Source organism: Microcebus murinus, chromosome 14 (assembly GCF_040939455.1).
Source record: "Microcebus murinus isolate Inina chromosome 14, M.murinus_Inina_mat1.0, whole genome shotgun sequence".
Classification (NCBI taxonomy): Eukaryota; Metazoa; Chordata; class Mammalia; order Primates; family Cheirogaleidae; genus Microcebus; species Microcebus murinus.
Window position 1 is genome coordinate 35,195,950 of NC_134117.1, and position 21,306 is coordinate 35,217,255.

Below are 21,306 nucleotides of genomic sequence, written 5' to 3' on the forward strand. Positions count from 1 at the left end.
TATAGGAGGAGCAAGCAGCAATTGCACACTGCCCCCTGAAGGGCAATGGGGGTGCCTGTGGATGGTCATTGTTCTGCCTGTCACCAATGGCTTCCTCTCTCTTGGAGGAAAAGTGATGACAAAACACTGGAATACAGCAGGAGAATGTGTATTGACTAAAACATACTATTATTCATTTAAACCGCTATTCCGAAGCTAACTGTTGAGGGCTTACAATGTGCCTGGACTCAGAAATATAAACTGATCCCCAAAACAGACTACACAGGGACACTTCCAAAGAAACATTATTCATCTTTGTTGCAGGTAGGAAATTGAATGCATCTAATCTCTTTCCTCTCCTTCTGTTTCAACATTGTCTTCCCTCAAATACTTCTGATAATATCTTCCATAATTAAATATTCCCTGTGCTTACAGACTTTAGTTTGTTGAAACTACTGCCTTAAACTAAAGAACACAACAAAACCCTACTTTTGTTCCAAGTGTGCCTGAGAAAGGATGGCAAGATGATACCTGCCACAGGTAATAATAGGTAGAAAGTTAATTGTATGAATGTATGTAAAACTAACAATTGCAATGGAAATTTGTTTTAGCAAACTAGCTCAATTGGGAAATCTGAAGACCCATAGTCTATATCATTTTTCTAATCAAAGATTTAATTTTGGTTTGATTGATTCTTTAAGATAAGGGTTCATAGTGTCCCTGAAATTTTATAATCCATTTTCTAGAAAAATAATTCCGTTAATAATAACACAGTAGTTTTATGAAGTTACTCTATGTAAAGTTAATTTCACAATATTTACAAATCTTAGCATGCTTTTATTCTGTTCTGCTTATCACAAGAAAGCTACTACTATTTAAAGTATCCTGTGCAGGAAGATTTAAAATTAGACCATACCAGTTTTCCACAGAGGATTCCACAGGTCTCTATTCCTCTCACTGTATTAGAGTCTGCCAGCTGCAGAAATCTGTGGCAAAGATCTTTTGGTAAAACTACACATCTCAGTCCTTCAACCACTAAATCTAAGAAACAAAAAAAAGAGAGAGAGAAAAAAAAAAAGCTAAAAAAATCACATCTTATGTCTCCATCCTTCAGCATTGTTTTTGGCAAGCAATTGCAGTTAAACATAAATTTTCAAAAATAAAATGATCAGGTGCTCCACTTTCCATATTTTATTTAAAAACTCTTAAAAGTAAATATTGACTAGAAGGAAGGTAAAAAATTACATTTTGCATATAAATAATTTATAAACAAAGTGGGAAGGTATAAGCACTTTTTACATGTCTGTGCCTTGGATCAATTCTTTACATGTATGTTTTCTTTTGGTATGAAGATAACATACTGTTAAATGCATAGGCAATACAGAATGCATCTCATATCCCATAAGACATAGGGTAAACATTCTTTATTGTGTTTGCCACATGTTACTTATATCTTTATGAAAGTTGGTGATCAGTAAGTAAAGCATGTTTTTGGAAATAATCAGCAGTAAAGTAACTTATGCAATGGTTGCCTACCATAACTCATTTAAAATAAATGGAAACACAAAAATTCCACCTCACATGTCAGGAAGAATTCTGTTTGATTTTAGAAACTTGCCAGCACTGATCTAGCAATGCTGAATAGCACTAATTGTTGTAGAAACACAAAATCTATTTGGAGGTTACCTGTGTGTCTGAGAGCCTGTTGGTCCAGAGATAATGCTAAATATAGTAGGTATAAACATTTTATTGCTGAGCAAAGGTCTGGACACACAATTTTCTCAACATCTTTCCTCTCTAGAGTAAGTGTTTACCTTTAAGATGTATGTGTTTTCTTAGTTAAAACACATGGAAGAAAAAAATGATTGGCATTCTCATTTAAAATCTCTGTTTGTCCTAGCTCTCTGGGAGGCCGAGGCAGGAGGATTGCTCGAGGTCAGGAGTTCGAAACCAGCCTGAGCAAGAGCGAGACCCCGTCTCTACTATAAATAGAAAGAAACTAATTGGCCAACTAATATATATAGAAAAAATTAGCCGGGCATGGTGGCGCATGCCTGTAGTCCCAGCTACTTGGGAGGCTGAGACAGAAGGATCGCTTGAGCCCAGGAGTTTGAGGTTGCTGTGAGCTAGGCTGACGCCACGGCACTCACTCTAGCCTGGGCAACAAAGTGAGACTCTGTCTCAAAAAAAAAAAAAAAAAAAAAAAAAATCTCTGTTCGATGACAAAATACAGTCCCATTTATTATAGAGGGTCTCGTCTATAGAGAGCAAATCATGTTTCCTGAATTTTAGGGCTATATAATAAAAGCCAGAGAGTACGGAAAGGTTAGTTCTATCGCTGACACCATATAATGTAGGGGTCTTACTACAATTAATAATGAAACAAGGAGAACTCAGATGCTATGGAAGTACGGTTCCATCCAAAGAGCCTCCACGTTTTGCATGGCTGACTTTCGTCACTTACTCTGAACAGCACTCAGGGTAGCAGCTGGCGTTAAGGCCCTGTTCACAGGAGGAGAGTGGCTGGCGTAGTTGGTGGCATCACTTTTATTAGGTTGATCTGCAAGTACATTCAGCAAGGAATTGTTCTGGTGCGGGGAAAGGCAGGACAAAGCACTGCCGTCAATCTGCTCCGACAGCGCCGCTGTGGTCTCCTGGCTTCGCGTCTGACCTCGGGCTAACTCTTGCTTCTTGAGTTGATCTTCAAAAAACAGAAACTGCTCCGATTCCAGCTGCTGTTGGCGCATCTGAGCTATCCGCTTCCTTTCTGCCTCTATCAATCTCTGATGCTCTAGTTTTTTGAGAATTTCGGCTTTATACTTGTTCTAAAAAAAAAATGTGGTGGCCAGAAGAAAAGGTTAGTTTCCAAGGCAAAAAATATTGAACTGGGATGAGACATTTTCAATCTTCTAGCAGACAGAGAAAAAGAGAAATACTGGACATACACAACATCACAGCAAAAGCTCCTTGATCTGAGTAAGACTGCAGTTCTCAGTTCACTCATATTTCACCAGAGACAGGCCATGACAATCCTGCCATTCCGTTGCACGTCTGAATACTAGAAAGTCAAGGTCAGGGTTGTCTGCTTAGCCTGACCGGCAGGCCATATGGAACAAAAAAATCTTACCTCTAGACGGCACTTCCAATATAGTAGCACTTCCAATACAGCCAGTAGCCACATGTGTTACTTCAACTTAAGTTAATTAAAATTAAATAAAATTAGAAATTCAGTTTCTCAGTCTTACTAGTCACTCTTAAGTACCCAATAGCCACATACGGCTGTGGCTACCACATTGGGGAGTGCCACATCGAACATTTCCACCATCACAGGAAGTTCTATGGGACCGTGCTGCCCTAAAACCATCTGCATCTAACTCTGTAACTCATACTCTGCTGGAACTCTATGGAGAAGGGGGAATCACTAGAACATGGTTCTCAAAATATATTCCAACCATCTCTACCAGAACTGACCAGGAGTTTTGTTAAAAAGGAGTCACCCAAGCTCCCTAGTGGGAACAAAATATCCAGGCATTATTATGTCAGAGAACATGAAATTTTAATAAGTTTTCCAAATGACTTTGAAAGAAACTAGATTTTAAGAGCTCCCATAAGGTGGGTGTGGGGGAAGGACAGAGCTCACAGCAGCGTTTCCACATACACCGGAATCACCCTGGGTCTTGTTACAGTTGCAAATTCTGATTCAGCAGGTCTGGACTTGGGGCCTGAGATTCTGCGTGTCTAACAAGCTTCCAGGCGATGCTGGTATGCCTGTTTACCTCTTCTAGGCACAGATGCTGCCACGCTACCCCCCCCCCCCGAGAGTCTATGTGGAGCACTATTGTGGATGGGAGGTGACAGGCATCACCAAAGACAGAACGTGGACAGATGATGAGGTCCTGAAGAGGAAGATTATGCACACTTCTGAGAGTGGAAGGGAGGATTTTCTCGCCCTTGCTACTGCTTTGTCTTAACCTTCAAGATCATTTTTATCTTTCATGTTTCAAATCAAATTATTAAATATCCAAACTTGATGGAAACGTCCAATTTCAACATTGCCTCTACCACTTAGTGCAAACACCTCACTCCAACCAGCCTTCCAGTTATGCCCACAGAAAGTCAAGAAGCTCAATGACCATTTTTGGAGCTGATGAAATTGAACTGACGTGAGAGTCAGAGAAGGCGGCCACCTCCAAAGCAAATAAAACACAAACGAATGAAAAAAGCAAAGCAACACTTGTAATAATGCTATAAAAATTAAGAATTCACAAGTTGAACTTGAGTATACCATAGACTGACTGGTCATTCTCCTTTCGAGGCCTTTCTGTCCCTGAGACGTCATTATCATGTTCACTCTTACATTTCATCCATATGGTTAGCTGTTCTTCCATCTCAATCTAATATTGACTGTAATATTTAAGAATCAAATTCACATTTCCAAGGCATCAGAAACCATACACTGCTCTCCCTACCTCCTACTGCTTCTGTTCATCTGGCAAAGAACAGCCATCTGGCTCAAGGTCATATGGGCAAGAATTGGTCAAAAAGCTCTATTTAAATCACTGTAAGAAATGTATTTTCTAATGCATTGCTTTATTAGATGTTGTAGGGAAAGAGAAATGCCACGTGTTTGGTCCAAGCGCTTAATTTAAACTGGACATAAACATAAAGTTTTTTTATTGGTTTCACATCATTGTATCTTTCCTTTTTAATTTAAGTGCATATGACATTTGAGAAACTCAGCACATAAAAATGATATTCACAAAATATTTGCACAGAAAACAGTCATGAAATAAATGTACCAACTGAACTTACTTTGCTTTGCAAATATTCTTGGTATTCTACGTTATATTTCTTTAAAAGGTCCTTTTTCAATTCATCTGTCCTTGGGAATGCAATCTCCTTCAGTTTCTTTTAAAAATATATATACATATAGATTAGTGGGATTTTCAATATACTCTTTCAGATCATCAGCTGAGAAAGAAAAACAGCTGGTATGTGTATTAGAAATCAAGTCAAATCGAGTAACCAAAGATGATGGCAGAAAAATAAATCTCTCTTTTTTAGGAGTCTAAAATACACATTTTCTGCAGGGAAGAAAAAATATTTTCGCTTTTGGAAGACCTTTATTGACAATACTGTTTAGATAAACATTTTGTTTAGGCAGGTACTGATTTTTAGGTACTGGGTTTGTAATCAATCACACATTCCATGTATTTTCAGTTAAAGATAGTTGGAACTATAGATGTAGCAAATATTGATGATAAATAAATGCATTGCAACACTTTTTCTTTTCTCTGAGAATATTTTAGGCCACCCTCACCCTACCAACAACACTTTATTATCCATAAACCCTTTAGTACCATAAGAGGTAAAAAGCTAGAACTTTGTGGCTTAAGTCTTAATAATCAACACTGATTTTGAAATAGTTATTGAGATCAGGGCTGCACAGAATAATCAAAACCAGCCAAAATCACTGTCTCAAACAAGTTCATTATCTCAATCTCTGCAAGGAATTGTAAAATAATTCCCTTTTCACACCATAAGGTGACCTTTTTCTTTCTTTCTTTCTCTCTTCCCAGCATCAATTAGACACTCATGCTGGCTCAGTAATGATCATTAAATGTCTAAGAAATCGAAACATTGTGGCTAATGGAATGAATTTCTTGCGCTCAAACTCTCAAGAGGAAGAGAAAGAGGAGGAAAGGAGAGGAAGGGTGAATCAATAATGGACACTTATGGAGCATTTGATACCACAGTGGAAATCAACCCCACAATACCTTCATAATGTCCTGCTTTTCGGGTACTGCACATTGCTGGTAATCTCGATGGCTAGGAAGCTTTTCTACAAACAAGCTGGAGAAAGAGAAAGCATGTCCTTAGCATTAACTGACAGCAAAAGCTCAATAATAGTTTCTATTAATAATACGAGAATGAGCATCCTTTCAAAAACTGACATGTTTAATAACTTATTTAACCTCTAGTCTTTCTATCTGCCTTTTCAGTAAAAGTTGGCATGAGTATTATTTTGGTATTACAGGGTAGTTAAGCTCAACAAACTAAAGCATTGATGCTAACAGGGTTAAGGTCAGGGTACCCCCTTAAATGGACCAAGTCACTTTGACCTTTCCCCGGGGCTGAATCCTTAACCCCAGGAGAGCACCATCTTACTTATGTGCATTGCTGACAACAGAGAGGATCACATAAAAATAAGAGTTTGGAAAGACTGACATAAATCCCTTCTCACCCATAAAAAAGATTCAAACAACCACCAACAAATCAGTTAGCGCAGTCGTGTATGTATCAAAAACTCTTAACTGGAAATTCATAATGAAGGGAAATGACAACCAAACTTCCTAGTGGAGTAGGAGGTGATAATTAGGAGTTCTATTATTTTTCATCACCTTTTTCAGGAACAAGAGACAGCAGGTTTAAAGCAAAATCCCTACAGCAAACCAGGTGCATCACTTGCAGGTAAAGTGAATATACTGCGTCCACAAGGGTTGGGGTTCTCTCTTTTATTCACTGATGTATCCCGAATCCCGAATACATCAGTGAATAAAAGAATAAAAGAATAGCATCCAGTTCATAATAAGTACTCAATAAATATTTGTAAAATGAATGAATAACCCTTCCTTGATAGATATTATATGCTATTTCTGATCAGCTACTATGTTACACCTTATACTTAATGATTCTGTTGTTTACAAATCTGTCTCATACACGAATATATTTATATATATGTTTTCATCACCTCATTTCACCTAATGACAAGGCTATAGGATAGATAGGAATGGTAGCATAATTCCTACTTCTCAAATGAGAAAATTAAGGCTTAAAAAGGCTACATAAAAGTTGATAGCTGCCTAAAGCTTTATACATAAGTAATATTTATACATACATAAATGTTATTTACGTGTAAATAAAATCACATATATGTAGTCTTTCATTTGTAGATGAGGAATGGAGGCCCAGGGAGAATAAATGAATTACAAATTATCCACCACTAATGCCACAAGAGAATTCAAATACTCTGATTGCTCAGTAATTCAGAAGGTACAGTGAATCTTCCTCTTCACCACACTCACAATTCCATGGGAGCATGTGCAAAACCGAAGTAGAAGGTGACAAGCAAATTATCAATTGGTAACTTATAGTTCAGAAATAAAAAGTTTTGGTAGATTTTGTCTATCAATAGTAGAGAATAACTGCCAATTTCATATTTAATGCTTAACTTTCTGAACACAAGTTATTTCCCCAGATAGGGTAAAAGTTGCCAACCATTCTCTAAATTTTTAAGTTAAGTGACTTTAATAAAATGCTGATCAGGTCCCTCATGCCCGTAATCCCAGCACTTTGGAAGGCTAAGGCAGGAAGATCTCCTGAGGCCAAGAGTTCCAGACCAGCCTGGGCAATAGCAGGACCCCATCTCTACAAAAAGTAAGTTGAGCACGGTGGTGCATGGCTATAGTCCCAGCTACTCAGGAGACTGAGGCAGGAGGATTGCTTGAGCCCAGGAGTTTGAGGTCTCAGTGACCTAAAATGATGCCATTGCACTCTAGCCCAGGCAAAAGAGAGAGATGCTGTCTCAAAATATAAAATGCAGATCCCAATTTGTATGCCACATAAATTGATTTTAATTTTGCCCTTGGTAGAATCATAGTATGTAGTTTTAAAAATATTTTATCTTTTTAACTTCCTAAATGTTCTTGGGGTAAGTCCCCAACTAAGCTAGTGAAATTATAACTGAAATAAGCCAGGCACAGAAAGACAAATACTGATTTCATTTGTATGTGGAAGGAATCTTAAAAAGTTGAATTCATAGGAGCAGAGAATAAAATGATGGTAACTAAGGTCTGGTGTGTGGGAGTGGGAGGTGGGGAGATGTTGGTCAAAGGATACAAAATTTCAGTTAGACAATAGGAATAAGTTCAGGAAATGCAGTGTACAACACAGTAATTATAGTTAATAACAAAGTATCCTATACTTGAAAACTGTGAAGAGAGTAGATTTTAAATGTTCTTACTACAAAAAATAGGTATGTGAAGTAATGAGTATATTAATTAGCTTGATTTAGCATTCTACAGTATATGCATATATATATCAAAACATCATGTTGCACACTGTAGATATATATAATTTTTGTCAGTTAAAAATAAAAGTAAAAAATAAACTAATACAATTAATCAATATGTGTCTTCAATTAAAACAAAAAATATGTTCAGCATAGATTAAATAATCATTGATAAAAGAAGATCCTTTCAACCAATAAGCTGCCAGATTAGTAAGGAAAGTCTCATTTTTGTCAACTCTTAAACTAGGATGTTACTAACAAATATTTATGTAATGGGAAATATAATATTTTTCATGGATGTTTTGATGTAGACATTTTTACTCAACATTCTGAAAGTTCTTCTATACATGGCATTCTTACATGGCCAAATAAACTGCTTTGAAAACAGCAACACTAATACACAAAACTGATAACTGTATCCTATCCCTGAACCTGAATCAGATCCTTCTTTTGTTCCACAACTTGTCAACTAGTTTCAAGCCACCAAATCAAAATTTCAAAATGTTGATGGCATGTTCCAGGTACTATCAATGGAGCTGCACTATAGCTCCTGCTCTCAGACAGCTTATATTCCTGTGGGACAGGAAACCAGCAACTACACTTGCAGGCCCCTGTGTTAACCTGCTGAGAGCAAATCTGATATTCCTGAGCCTCATCCCCTGCCTGACCTTCTTCCCCCACCTAAGCCTCAGAGATGATGTGGGGATACCTTGGGGTGCATTACTAGGTAATTTAAAAACTTAGACATTTAATGCTTTTGGAGATTGTAATACTAGTCTGAACATGAAAATATTCTCAGTATCAACACTGCCACATCAAAATATCATGTAAATATTTTTTCTAATTTTCTCATTTCAAGTGCCTCCAAAACAAAAGACTTACGTAATAAATTTATTATAAAGAACAAAGGCATTTTCCAAATTTCCTTCTTCCAGATACACAGACGCCATCCTCTCCATTTCCACTCCAGATCTAAAGTAGCGTCGTGGAGTGATGTCTTCACTGATGGTGATATTGCAACCAAGCTTGCTCAGTGCACGGACTCGCTCTTCTGGGCTCAGGGAAACATCCGTATGGTCAGGCATAGCAGCTAACTTTTTCTGCAAAGCAAAATTTAAATCTCTGATTATAATAAGACAATATGACTGGTATTGTGGATATATTTCCTCTACTAAAAACCTGACACCAATACCTAAGAAAATTTTTTTCATAAGAGTTAATGTAGTAGATGTCTACTGTAACCAACTGGACGAATGATGAGGATGCTTATGATTATGCAGCTGAGATGGGTTACTAGAGACAGGCAATCCTCTTGCAAGACAACGCTTGACCACATGTCTCACGAACAATCCTGCTCAAACTACAGACTGGACTTGAAACTCTCTATTACCAACCGTATTCACCAGATCTTACACCAACTGACTACCACTTCTTCCCAGCTTTGGACTACTTCTTGCAAGGAAAAATATTCAATTCTCAACAAGCTTTGGAAAATGCCTTTCACAATTTCATTGCCACTAGCTCTCCAGGCTTCTTTGCTGCTGGCATAATCAAGCTTCCGTTAAGATGGTAAAACTGTGTCCATAGTTTAGGTGCACACTTTGATTAACTGTACTTCTTCTTGTTTGAGATATAATAAACGAAACTTTTGATTCAAGAATGGACATTTCATATTTAATGACCTAATAATTGATATATTTGAATTTTATTAATAAAACCAATATCTATATATTTGGTAAAGTATAAAATATACACAATTACAGTAATTATTCAATTATTTAATAAAAAGTCAGTGCTTGAGAAAGGCAAAAAGTCAGGAAATTTTTTCTGTTAAGGGTTGGATAGCAAATATTTAGGCTTTGCCGGTCAAGGTCTTTGTTGCAACTTGAATTCGGCTCTCTCAGCATGAAAGCCAGCATAAACAAAAAATAAAAATGAATGAGCCTGGCTGTGTTCCAAAAGTTTTTATTTATAAAAACAAGCAGGTGATGTGGGCCTTAGAGCATAGTTTGCTGACCTTTACTTTAGACCAATGGGTCTTAAAGTATGATGTAGTAGCAGCCTAAGCATCAACTAGGAGTTTCTTAAAAATGCAAATTCCTAATAGGCTCTAGCTCAGATCTACAGATACAGTATCTCTGAAGGGAGACTAGAAAATCGATGTGAACTGGTGTTCTCAGAGGTAGTTATGCATGCCACAGTTTGAGAAGCATGGCTCTAGACCAACCACTCTACCATGATTGGATGCTTCAAGAATGGAGTCAGCCCAGAGCAAATTTAGCTTTCCTTGGCCTCCTCCATCAGTTTAAGGTAATTTTGGTTGCAAATCTGACTACAGTGTAGGTGAAGCACTTGATTCGAGTCTGTAGAAAGCTGTGAAAGAAATCAAGTAGGCATACTTTCAGTCTAGCCATGGATTACTCAACCAGCCGTTAAGGGCAGGCTGCAGTAAATTAGATATCTGGAGTCTTTCCAATGCCATCTGGTCTACTTTGGTGGTAATTTTATAGCCGATAGAATCACAGCGATCTGAAATGGATTCTTGGCCCTAAAGGTTTAATATATAACCAGAGAACCATAAACTTGTTTCTTAAGGCTCCATTAAGTCAAAAGCACATTGTGTCTCCTGCACCTTCTATTATGTGGTTTCCCCACATCAGAGACAGGAATTGGAGCTTGTGAGCGCCATGCCGCAGGCTTGAGTATTCGTAGTCTTTTCCAGCTAAGACATCTCAAATACTACAGCAATCCATTCACTTTTACATATTCACACTCACCTGTAGAACTCAACAGCCCTAAATGAAAATACTGTTATTCGACCACAGGTAATTACTTCAATTACATCAGATGATGTCAAAATGACTGGAAAAAAAATCTATGAAAATTAGAGCATTTTCTAGGGGACTTACAGCCTCCCATATATGCAAAAGTAATGTGTTTATATTTTACTATTATATAGTCCACACTGAATTATAATTATTTCTGGACAAGTGTTTCTAAACCCCTTATGGGGTTTTGAAAGTTATAATTTTCCATTTATCTCTATTCCCTGGGATGTAGCATATTCCTTGCAACATAGGTGATAATAAGTGTGTCAGGTAAGAGAGAGAAAAAAGTGAGGAAGAAAGAAAAAGGAGCAACAAGAGACTCTAATTAGATTACCTTTTTTCCCTGATGTTAGAAATAAAATTGATTTTTCCTTTACTGAATGGTCCTATCCTTCTCAAATTTAAAATTGATTTCAGAGATAAGCTGGAAAACAACCTCAAATCTTCATCAATCTATAATATTTCATTTGCATGTGAGTCTCTTGGATAAAAACACAATTTTTTAGATGAAAAGCCTTAGTGTTTATTTTCACGGTGACATATATAACAAATTTCAATTATTCCTATATAATGCTCTAGAGAAACACCAGAAGACATGCCATACAGATGACTCCTTCCTCTGCAGAGGAGGAAATGGGGCAATCTTTATTAACCCACAGTAGAATGACAACATGGGGTCAGAAAGTGAAAAGGCTTCTGCAATTGTCTACTTCTAAACATATTCTAAAAACAAGTAAGCTCCTATGAAAGCCTTTTTTTTTTTTGAGACAGAGTCTCACTTTGTTGCCCAGGCTAGAGTGAGTGCCATGGCGTCAGCCTAGCTCACAGCAACCTCAAACACCTGGGCTCAAGCGATCCTACTGTGTCAGCCTCCCGAGTAGCTGGGACTACAGGCATGCGCCACCATGCCCGGCTAATTTTATATATATATATTAGTTGGCCAATTAATTTCTTTCTATTTATAATAGAGACGGGGTCTCGCTCTTTCTCAGGCTGGTTTTGAACTCCTGACCTTGAGCAATCCGCCCACCTCAGCCTCCCAGAGTGCTAGGATTACAGGCGTGAGCCACCGCGCCGGGCCTGAAGGCCTTTTTTGAACAAGAGAAAACATTAGGTCACAACCTATTTCAGTGCAAGACCCAGGCCCTCTCTTCCTTTATGTCCCAGTGGTAGGCTACGTGTGTACAGGGCATTTAGTATCCTGCTGAGCTACTGCTACAAGGTTGCAGTGAATAGGTCAGAGAGGATCATCTGATAGAGGGGAATGATAATGAAAGCTTCCATTGATCAAGCCACAATGATAGTCTGGGAGTATCAAAAATATTGTTTCCAATCGTCATAATGCACAAAGTACAAAATCAGAGCCATGGAGATTATGTAACATGCCCATATTCAAGCCCAGAGACTGATCTGGGATGCAGAATAAGCCTATGTGATCCCAAAGCCCCTGTTATTTCCTCTCCAGCAAAAGCTTCTTTTAAGATGGAGCTAGAGAAAGTGCACGTGGTGCTGGGCAGTAAGGGGAAAAGTGAGAACAAGAGTTTCAATTGTGCAGATATTTACACAAAGAATCCAAAGCAACACCTAGGTGTTAAATATATGTTTTCCTTAGTTATTAGCCCATAAGGTAGGTGAGCCTCTAATTTTTATTTGCAAAGAAGCTGAGGCACCAATGAGGTTTAAGTACTTGCTAAGATGTCAATTCTGAAATTCTTCTTTCCGGTGTTTGCCAAAAGATTATACTCCTGGAATCTTGCCAGATAAATTAAAATTTCAGACTTTTTCAGGAAAATAAAAGATCTATTTTTAAATCTTGTTCAGATGGCATTATTAGTCACTTCCTCAAAGGAGACGGCCACACTGATGAAAAACTATTAACACAAGGGCTAAACTTCTTAAAGTAATTGTGACTCATTTCACATTTGGTTTGTTTCTGTTCTTCTTTCTGGGCTTTCCAACCATATGTGAAATATCAGGTGCTGTGACCTACCAGAGAATTCACAGTAAGTGGCTGATCCATGTTGTTCTGTCTACAAAAATGAAGATGCTCACCGTTTCTTCTCAATCACTTCATCTGTTTCAAAGACAAAAAGCAGAGCTATAGTTATCCTGTGAGAACCAACGTCTCAAATCCCAAACCCCAGAGTTATTCCTGCCTCAGAAGAACATGAACACACTGACATAACTTATATAATCTGAATGTTTAGAGAGACTGTTAGAAATCTCTCTCTGAAAATACAAAACAGCAGGTGGTTATGGTTTCTTGAACCTGACCATCAAAAGTGGAAGTATGCAGGGAATTGATGTTTGACCAGCCCCCAGTAGGAATCTGCTGGGGGTTTACCTTGCTTAGAACTCCATGCAAGGTTATAAAGTATTATAGGGTCACCTTCTTCAAAGGAAAAAAGAAGGCCATAGCAGTTAAAAGCATGAACTCTGGGGCCGTAGACTCTTCAATCTGAAGCCAGTCTGGGTTTAAACTCAGCCTTAGAGCTGTGGGACACAGAATTTTAGGATGGCTCTGTGATTCCTGCCCCTTCTTAACCATAGATTTGCATAATCCTCTTCCTTTGAGTGTGGATGAGACCTGTAACTGGCTTTTAACCAACAGAAGACACAAAGGTGATGGAATATTACTCCCATGATTATGTTGCATCATGTGGCAAAGATAAAGAGATACTGTAAGGCCCTTAATCAGTTAATGTTAAGGTAACCAAAAGGGAGGTCATCCTGGGTGGGCCTGACCTAATCAGGTAAGACCTTGAAAAGGAATATTCTCTTGCTGGCCTTAAAGACTCAGCTGCCATGTGATCCACAGATACAAGGAAATTAATTCGGCCAATAACTACACGAGCTTGGAGGATGACTCTGAGCCTCTGATGAGACCCTAGCCCAGGTCGACACCTCGAATGCTGCCTTGCGAGACCACGAGCAGAGGACCTGGTTAAGCCATGCCCAGATGTCTGAAGAAATAAACCAGAAAAAAAGACTTTATAAGAGTTAAAGAGACAGAACAAAGGCTTGTGGGGAACATAGTGAGTGGGAAAAGAGGGGAACCACAAAGTACTAGTCAGTCACTGATTAGGGACTTGTAAAGGAGTAGAACTGTTTCTTTTAAGGGTTACTGAGATCCATAAATAGAAAGCAGATAATTTTAAAAGTTGGAAACACTAGGACAGTGGTTCTTAAATTTTACCGTACCCAAAATAATATAACTCATTTCAAATGCAGATTCTTAGGACTCACCCACAGGGAGTCTGAATCCATCAGTTTTAGGCCCACAAACAGGCGTTGGCAGGATATGATTTCAACACATGAAGTTTCAAAAAAAAAAACCACTTTGAGGGACACTGCATTTGAGAATGCATTAAGCAGGGTTCTTAGTTGCAGGCAAATGCACTGACTCTTGAATTCATAGAAGGATCATGGAAAAACCACAAATTTCTAGCACGGCCAGAGAAACCAGGCTTGGAAGCTGCACACTCAAGAACATCACCCCAGATCACAGAGCAGCACGGGTGCGGTGAACACACCACTGCTGTCTCTGGCCCTTGGTGACAGAGGAGCCTGCGGCTTCCACCACCAACACCAGCAACTCCAGAAACTCCCTGCTGCCCCGGAAAGGACGTGCAGCTGCCATACACTTCTGCGTGTCCCTGGTTTCTATTTCAAAGCATGAGCTGGAGGTGTCTGACTGGCAGAGTCTAGGCCACGCGCCTGCAGTCTGGCTACAAAGATGGCTGAAAATGCAAATATCTAGTGCTTTCTATTCCTGTAGGAGGCAGTGGGATGTGCCAAATGAGAAAAGATGGATTCAGGGTTGGGTGACCAAAAAAACAACGGTAAGTGTGCACCAGAACAAACAAACTTCTCTGTAATGAGCTTCTGTATGTACCAAAATGAGCTTCTGTATGTACCATGTTTAATCAAACATATCTTAAACACCAGAAGTTATTAAATTACTACAGATAAAAACAATCACTATTAACTCCCATATATAAATGTATTAAGAATTCAAATATAGATAAATCTAAGATGAAATCTTAGATTTAATTTAGATGGAATCTCAAATCTAAGATGAAAGATGTTCACAGATTGGTTGGTCAACTTATTTCCTGAACCATTCATTGATTGATGGCAGTGGTCCTGTCTTAATTTATTTTTAATCTCTAGTCTTAGTACCTACAGTTGTAATTTAAAAAATTACCAAAGTTAACATACACATGTATCTTCTCTAGATCAGTAGCTCTCAAAGTATGGTCCGGGTTCCTCAAGATCCTTTTAGGGGGTCTGTGAAGTCAGTATTGTTTTCATAATATTACTAAAACATTACCTATTTTTATTAGCATCAATTTTTCCTGATTGCATAGTGGAGAGTTCCAGAGAGTATAACCGTTACTGGAATGTTTACTTGCATACTCTTCTAAATGTCTATTTTAATTTTTAATACAGTGATATAAATAGATATAACCCACATAAACAAAGCTTATTAGTGTCCATAGTAATTTTTACAAGTGCAAAGGCATCCCAAGACCAAAAAGTTTGGAAACCATTGCTCTAGATCAACTATGCAAACAAACAAAACAAAAACTCACTATGCTACTTAAATCTAATTAGAAATAAAGTGTGTTGTAAGAATCTAAAGTAGGAAAAATTAATGACAAATATCACCCTCCATTTGTGCTACTAGGGCCTTACTAAAATAATTAGAAAATTTAAACTGAGGGTACAATGACAGGTACTTTACCCCACAGAACCTGAGACCCACAAGTACAAGTAAATGCAGCAGACTGCTAACTGCCCGGCTATATCCATTATCTCTTTCTAATGTCATACATCATTTTTAGCTGACAAACAGCCATGCAGATAGAACCCACATTTTCCAGCCTTTCTTGGAGTAAGGTGTGGCCATGTCACCAAGTTTTGGCCAGAATAGTGTGAACAGAAGTGATCCATCAGAATCTGGATCTTGTATTTTGAAGGAAGGGTCATGGCCTTCTCCATTCATCCCTTCCCCTTCTTCCAGCTGGCAGGAAGGTGAGTCACTTTGGGTCATGACAATGAACCATGACAAAGCAGGAAGGAAAAAAGAGTACCCTGGTTGGCTTACACTCGGAGACTACTATGAGACAGACAAATTTCTATCCTGTTTAATATTTGCAGTCTTTGTTTAGGCAGTTGGACCTGTATCCTGAAAAAGGCAGCAAGTTTAACCTAGAAGTCTCAGATGATTCAGTGTAGCCCAAGGGAGATTATTATGGGTACCCATAAGGAAAGACACATTCTCTTTCCTCACCGCGGCATCCTGTATGTTCTGCAACCACACGCTTGCCCCAGGTACAGGAAGCAGCAGACACAAACACCTTTCTCCTTTCCTCCCCTCAGCTCATCTAAACCCTGCTCAGCCTGTGAGACTCCTCTGACCTATCGAGAAGTTTCGGACTTGTTCAGAATCATACCACACAATCCCCCAAACTACTGTGTTTCCCCAAAATTAAGACAGGGTCTTATATTTATTTTTCCTCAAGAAGATACCTTAGGGCTTATTTTCAGGGGATATGTTGTTTTTTTTAAGTACGGTATGACAATCTACATTTATTCAAATATAGTTAAGTTGTCTTCTTCTGGAAGATCATAACTCTCCAAACCCTAAATTCCATCCTGAATTTCTTGTGACTTTATTTCCTTTAGAACCATTGGCCCCAATCTCTCATGTTGAGCAACAGAGCTCTCATGGGGCAGATGAGAAGGGCTGCTTGTCTTCTTACCGCTCCGAGATGAAATGCACGGGTTGTGCAGATACGCTGCATAGCAGCCACGCCCATCACTAGGTCTTATTTTCGGGGTAGGGCTTATACTGCGCAATGCTTAGAAATCCTGCTAGGGCTACCTACCTTATGGGTAGCTCTTATTTTCGGGAAACACAGTAGTAGATATCATAAGCTATGGCCCCAAAGCCAGCATTTGGTAGTCATAAATGTTTAGTTTGGTTGTTGTAATAACCTTTAACTTTTAAATTAGGTATCAACATTTAAACATTGGAAGATTTCATATAAAAATTAAGATTTCTGGCTTCTCGCTTTTTTTTTTTTTTTAAAAAAAGTGCCACCACTTGGCATGGTGGTATGACCTGGTAGTCCCAGCTACTCGGGAGACTGAGGCAGGAGGATTGCTTGATCCCAGGAGTTCAAGGCCAGCCTGGGCAACATAGTGAGACAAACCCCTGTCTCTACACATAAAAATTAAAAAAAAAAAAATCAGAGTATCTTGCACTAGCACCACTGGGCCTTGTTTGCAGTATCTGGAACATTTATTATTCCAGCAGTGGATCAAGCAAATAGAATGTTTGGTCTCTGATGAGGAAATTGAAGCCATTTTCATTGATATAACATTTTCCACTCCAACAGGAGGAAAAGCAAGGCAAACAACTTAAGTGCCATAATTATAAGCAAACGATACTTCAGGGATGGAAATAATTTGTGTAACATAAACCACACCAGAGAGCTGGCATGACACTGGCTGGGCTGCCTTCTCTAATTTTTCGCATTTCAGCAACTAACACGGGGAAGGCAGGTTGAAGATGACTTCAGATGCTAAAGGTAAAATAAACATTGAAATTTGTAGGATCAGAAATACATTGAAGCAGGACACCCAGGAAGTGCCAAAGGCAGATAGAAAGTATTCAATGTCCAGCAAGAATAAAATATAAATTCGCTCAGGGTGAGACAAGCCTGGGTGTGACCGTGGCTCTACCATCTACTTACTAACAGACTTACTATCATGTACTTACTTAACTTATTGTCCCTACTGAGCCCCTAGGAGGCTCATATTCCCCATTCACGGTGAGGCTTACCACAGCCCCACTCCATTGCTTTCAGAGTGGCTTATGGCTAATGCAAACATTCATCAGGAATGCCTGATCCAATCTCAGCCTGCTCCCTAACCTGTGACCCCACCCGAGGCCACATTCTTATAGCCCGATGGCATCTGAACTGCAGCCTTGTGATCCATCTAACCTGTAAGATACCTCTTGAGAGTTCTCACTGCTGTAGGGCTTCTACCTTCTTGCTTTTATCTCTAGCCCTTTTTCCTCGCTGGAACCTCCAAAGATAGTTTTTCTTTTTCTTTAAACTGACCTTTTATAGAGAAGTAGAGGAGCGTCTGCTTTCTGTTCATCCTGATTCACAAGGGCATGGGGAACTGGCCTGGCAGAACCATACACCTTCACAACGAGCACATGGTGGCGACCCGATCCCAGAGGCTCAGCTAACAGGTGGCTCCTGGGATCAACTGAGCAGTCAACTGTGCCCACAGGGGATGTGGCAAAAATGGGCACCATCCATGAGCAGCCTGGGAGGGGGCCAGAACCCTCACTAAACTGACATTTCACAGCTCTGAGCTTATAAATGTTTACTCTCCCCATACCCAATAGCAGCAGCCTCTCAGCTTTTGGGTCCCTTCAATATTTCCAAGTTTCAACTTCCCTAAGGAAGTGCAGAAAAAAACTCAGGATTCTGCCTTTTAAAACCACCAGCAAATAATGCCAAGAATGAACAGAGGAAAATATCTGACCTAGTATGATGCTTATTTTGTGAGTATTTTCAGCCTTAATTTCCTTAACTTCCCCCCCCCCCCTTCTTCTCTTCTTTCTTTCCTTCCTTCTTTAAAATACTTTTTACGTGTGTGTGGCTAAGCTCAGAATCCTGACCCACTTTCATACACAAAGCAATATCTTCCAGAACACAGAGAGCAGACCACCGGGCAGTGAACAGTCTCCTTAGAGACTAAGCACACAGCAAAGAGGAAGAGCTAGTGAGACCATCACTCAAACGTGTCGTTTTCTCCCGGCTCTTCTTTCAACCAGCGTGCCCTAGTGACCTGGATAAGCAGTGCAGCCTGCTGGCAGGTGAGAGAGGCCGGAACACCTCAGGCCACTTCGGGAGTCTCATTTCTAATTGGCCAAGCCAACAGCCTTTCTTTTCCTCACTGGGTTAGAGTTCATGTTTTCCAGGAAGAACATAGCTCAACTGACTCAGTTGGAGATACATAAAGGAAATTACTGTAACCCAGGCTATGGGCTGCAATATTTAGATAAAGAGAGGTAAACGGTCATTCCCACACCCTAAATGACAGAGGCACAGAGAAAGATCGCCTGAGTCATACTCTTACAGATTGAGACATGCTTCAGGAAAAAAAAGATAATCTAAGGGCCTTAAATTCTAGGCCCACTCTTGATGCCCCCTTTGAAAGATTTAAAAACAAATATAAGCAAAGATTACATCGATTTTTTTTCACACTTATCTATAATATCTGCACATCAGAAATATGCTGTGACCACCCAGATGATAGCTTATCTGTACTAAAATATTGGTAAGATAAAAATGAAATGTGATCAGAATATTAGCAATAGCTTTTATTGGATATGTTTTTCCTATACTTATCATATCAGTCAAAACATATCAGTCACAACAGAGTGGTTTAGAGTATTAGGAAGAATGTAGTTGCTACAGGAAAGATGATTAAGTCAGCCATTCCTGATGCATGTTTTAAATTACTCCGAGGCAGGTCCAGGCTTCTTTGGGAGCAATGAAGTCATGCATTGGGCCATAAAATATTTTGCAAGGAGTAATACCAAATTTTTATCCTGACACGAAGATCAAGCGATTGGGTGCCCTCAGCACCAGGAACTCAGGCTGGGGGCCTTGCCCACCTTTAGCAGAATCCAGTTTCCATCTCAAGTTGGGAATGCTCCAGCATCTTATTTAATCTCTTTGTGCACCTTATCTTCATCTATTAAGTGGGGACAATAACAACTTTTCAGAAGAACTCAAATAAAGCTTAAATGAGGCAATACATAAAAGTTCCATTATAGTTACCAGTTTGTGGTAGGAAACTCAAAGGAAATCAGTCCTTTCTAATGGCAAATGGTTAGAGAAATGAAGTTAATGACCTCTCCTAAAAGTTGATTTCTATTGTAGATATATCAGATGGCTGATGTGTAACTTCCTCCTATTACTTCTTCCTGTTGGCAGGGCCCAATCTCACTAGAGAAATTCACTTTCCCTGTCTCCCCCTGCAGTCAGGACATGGCAAGGGACCAAATCTTGGACAACGGGACCTGAGGGGAAATCTGTTGAGAGGATTCTTTGAGAGATTTTCACCTCCAATACAAAGAGGCATCTTAGAGAAGTTGTGCCTTCTCATCAGCTGGGCATGTGACTTCACATAAGTCTTGAAATACAGCAGCCGTCTTGAAACCCAGCAGGTCCAGCCTCAGGACAGCTGATGTCTGGAAGACAGCAGGGCCTCCAGGGTGGATGTGGGGATGAGGCGGGGCGGGGGGGGGGCGGCAAGGACAAGCTGGGCTCCCTGCTCACACGGCTGAGCTGCTGATCTTACCCTGCAACCATTCTCCTCTGCATTGTTATTATGTAAGATAAAAAAAATGCCATTATATAAGACACTCTTAGGGTTCTATAATAAGCTGCCTAATCGATACAGTTCCTCTGTCAATATAAGTAGATCTTTAGTTACATGAATACCATGGCAAAAGAAAAAAAGTGATTCTAAATAGTTAAAATAGTATATAATAATAATAAAATTTTGTGAGATTTTAATATTTTTGAAGGAAACAGTTCTGGGATATAGTACTTATTCCTTACCTTAAAATACAAACATTAACCCTTTCTTGATAATTCACTGTCCTGTTTCAATATACCTGTCAATAACGACACTGTGCTCTATTTCTAATTTGCTCCTTTTAATCTGTCATGGGTTTGGGAAAATCAATTAAAAAGTAACTTCTTTACTAAACTTCTTGACTTCAATCCTGCCTCTCTTCTAATCTATGTTATATCACCAATAAAATTATTGCAGCTGATATGTAAAATAAAAGTGTAGACCGGGCATGGATCTGAAGGGATCACTTGTGAGTGAACCACACTCTGATTACAGTAAATGTGTTACATGATTGCTAATTTTGCTGCTTAAAAGGCCTTTTTATTCTTCTGAGCTGAGTTCTGGGTAGGTGCAGTACTATTGTAGTATTATATGTCACCTTTAATGTAGCAAAAGAACTGTATAATAGAACTGTCTAATAATAATAAGTACCATTAATAGAATGCTTTCCTTCCCTAATTAACTGAATACATTAATACACATGATCTCAGCCCCCACAATATCCTTTTCAAATAAGAGGCAGTTGAGCCTTGAGATTAGACATGCAATCTCTAGATTAGACATGCAATCTCTAAGGTTAGAACACTGGATTCAAATTCTAGCTCTACCAACCCTAACTGCAGAATCACAGCTTCTCCAACTGCAAAAGAGATTGATGATAGTAACTAACAAATAGGGGAGATGAAAAGGTAAAGTGAGATAATGCCTGTAGAACATATGTAGCACAATGCTTGGGGCCAGTAAGCACTC

The 21,306-nt window shown here is 39.1% G+C and overlaps 1 protein-coding gene across 6 annotated transcripts in view; it reads right to left on the bottom strand.

The window, feature by feature from the left end:
* Nucleotides 1–21,306, bottom strand: part of STAMBPL1 (STAM binding protein like 1) — a 51,964-nt gene that overhangs the window by 10,491 nt on the left and 20,167 nt on the right. For 5 of the 6 annotated variants that reach the window (XR_012922886.1, XM_012765043.2, XM_012765036.3 and 2 more), the window contains exons 2-7: nt 12,869–12,952; nt 8,933–9,150; nt 5,757–5,832; nt 4,792–4,887; nt 2,444–2,804; nt 896–1,020 (exon numbers count right to left, since the gene is read on the bottom strand). Coding sequence is in view for 5 of the 6 variants with exons in the window: in XM_012765043.2 (XP_012620497.1) it covers nt 896–1,020; nt 2,444–2,804; nt 4,792–4,887; nt 5,757–5,832; nt 8,933–9,150; nt 12,869–12,898 (906 nt within the window). In the remaining variant the exon portion in view is untranslated. The remainder of the gene's footprint in view (nt 1–895; nt 1,021–2,443; nt 2,805–4,791; nt 4,888–5,756; nt 5,833–8,932; nt 9,151–12,868; nt 12,953–21,306) is intronic. The other variant, XM_076009991.1, reaches the window with a different exon arrangement.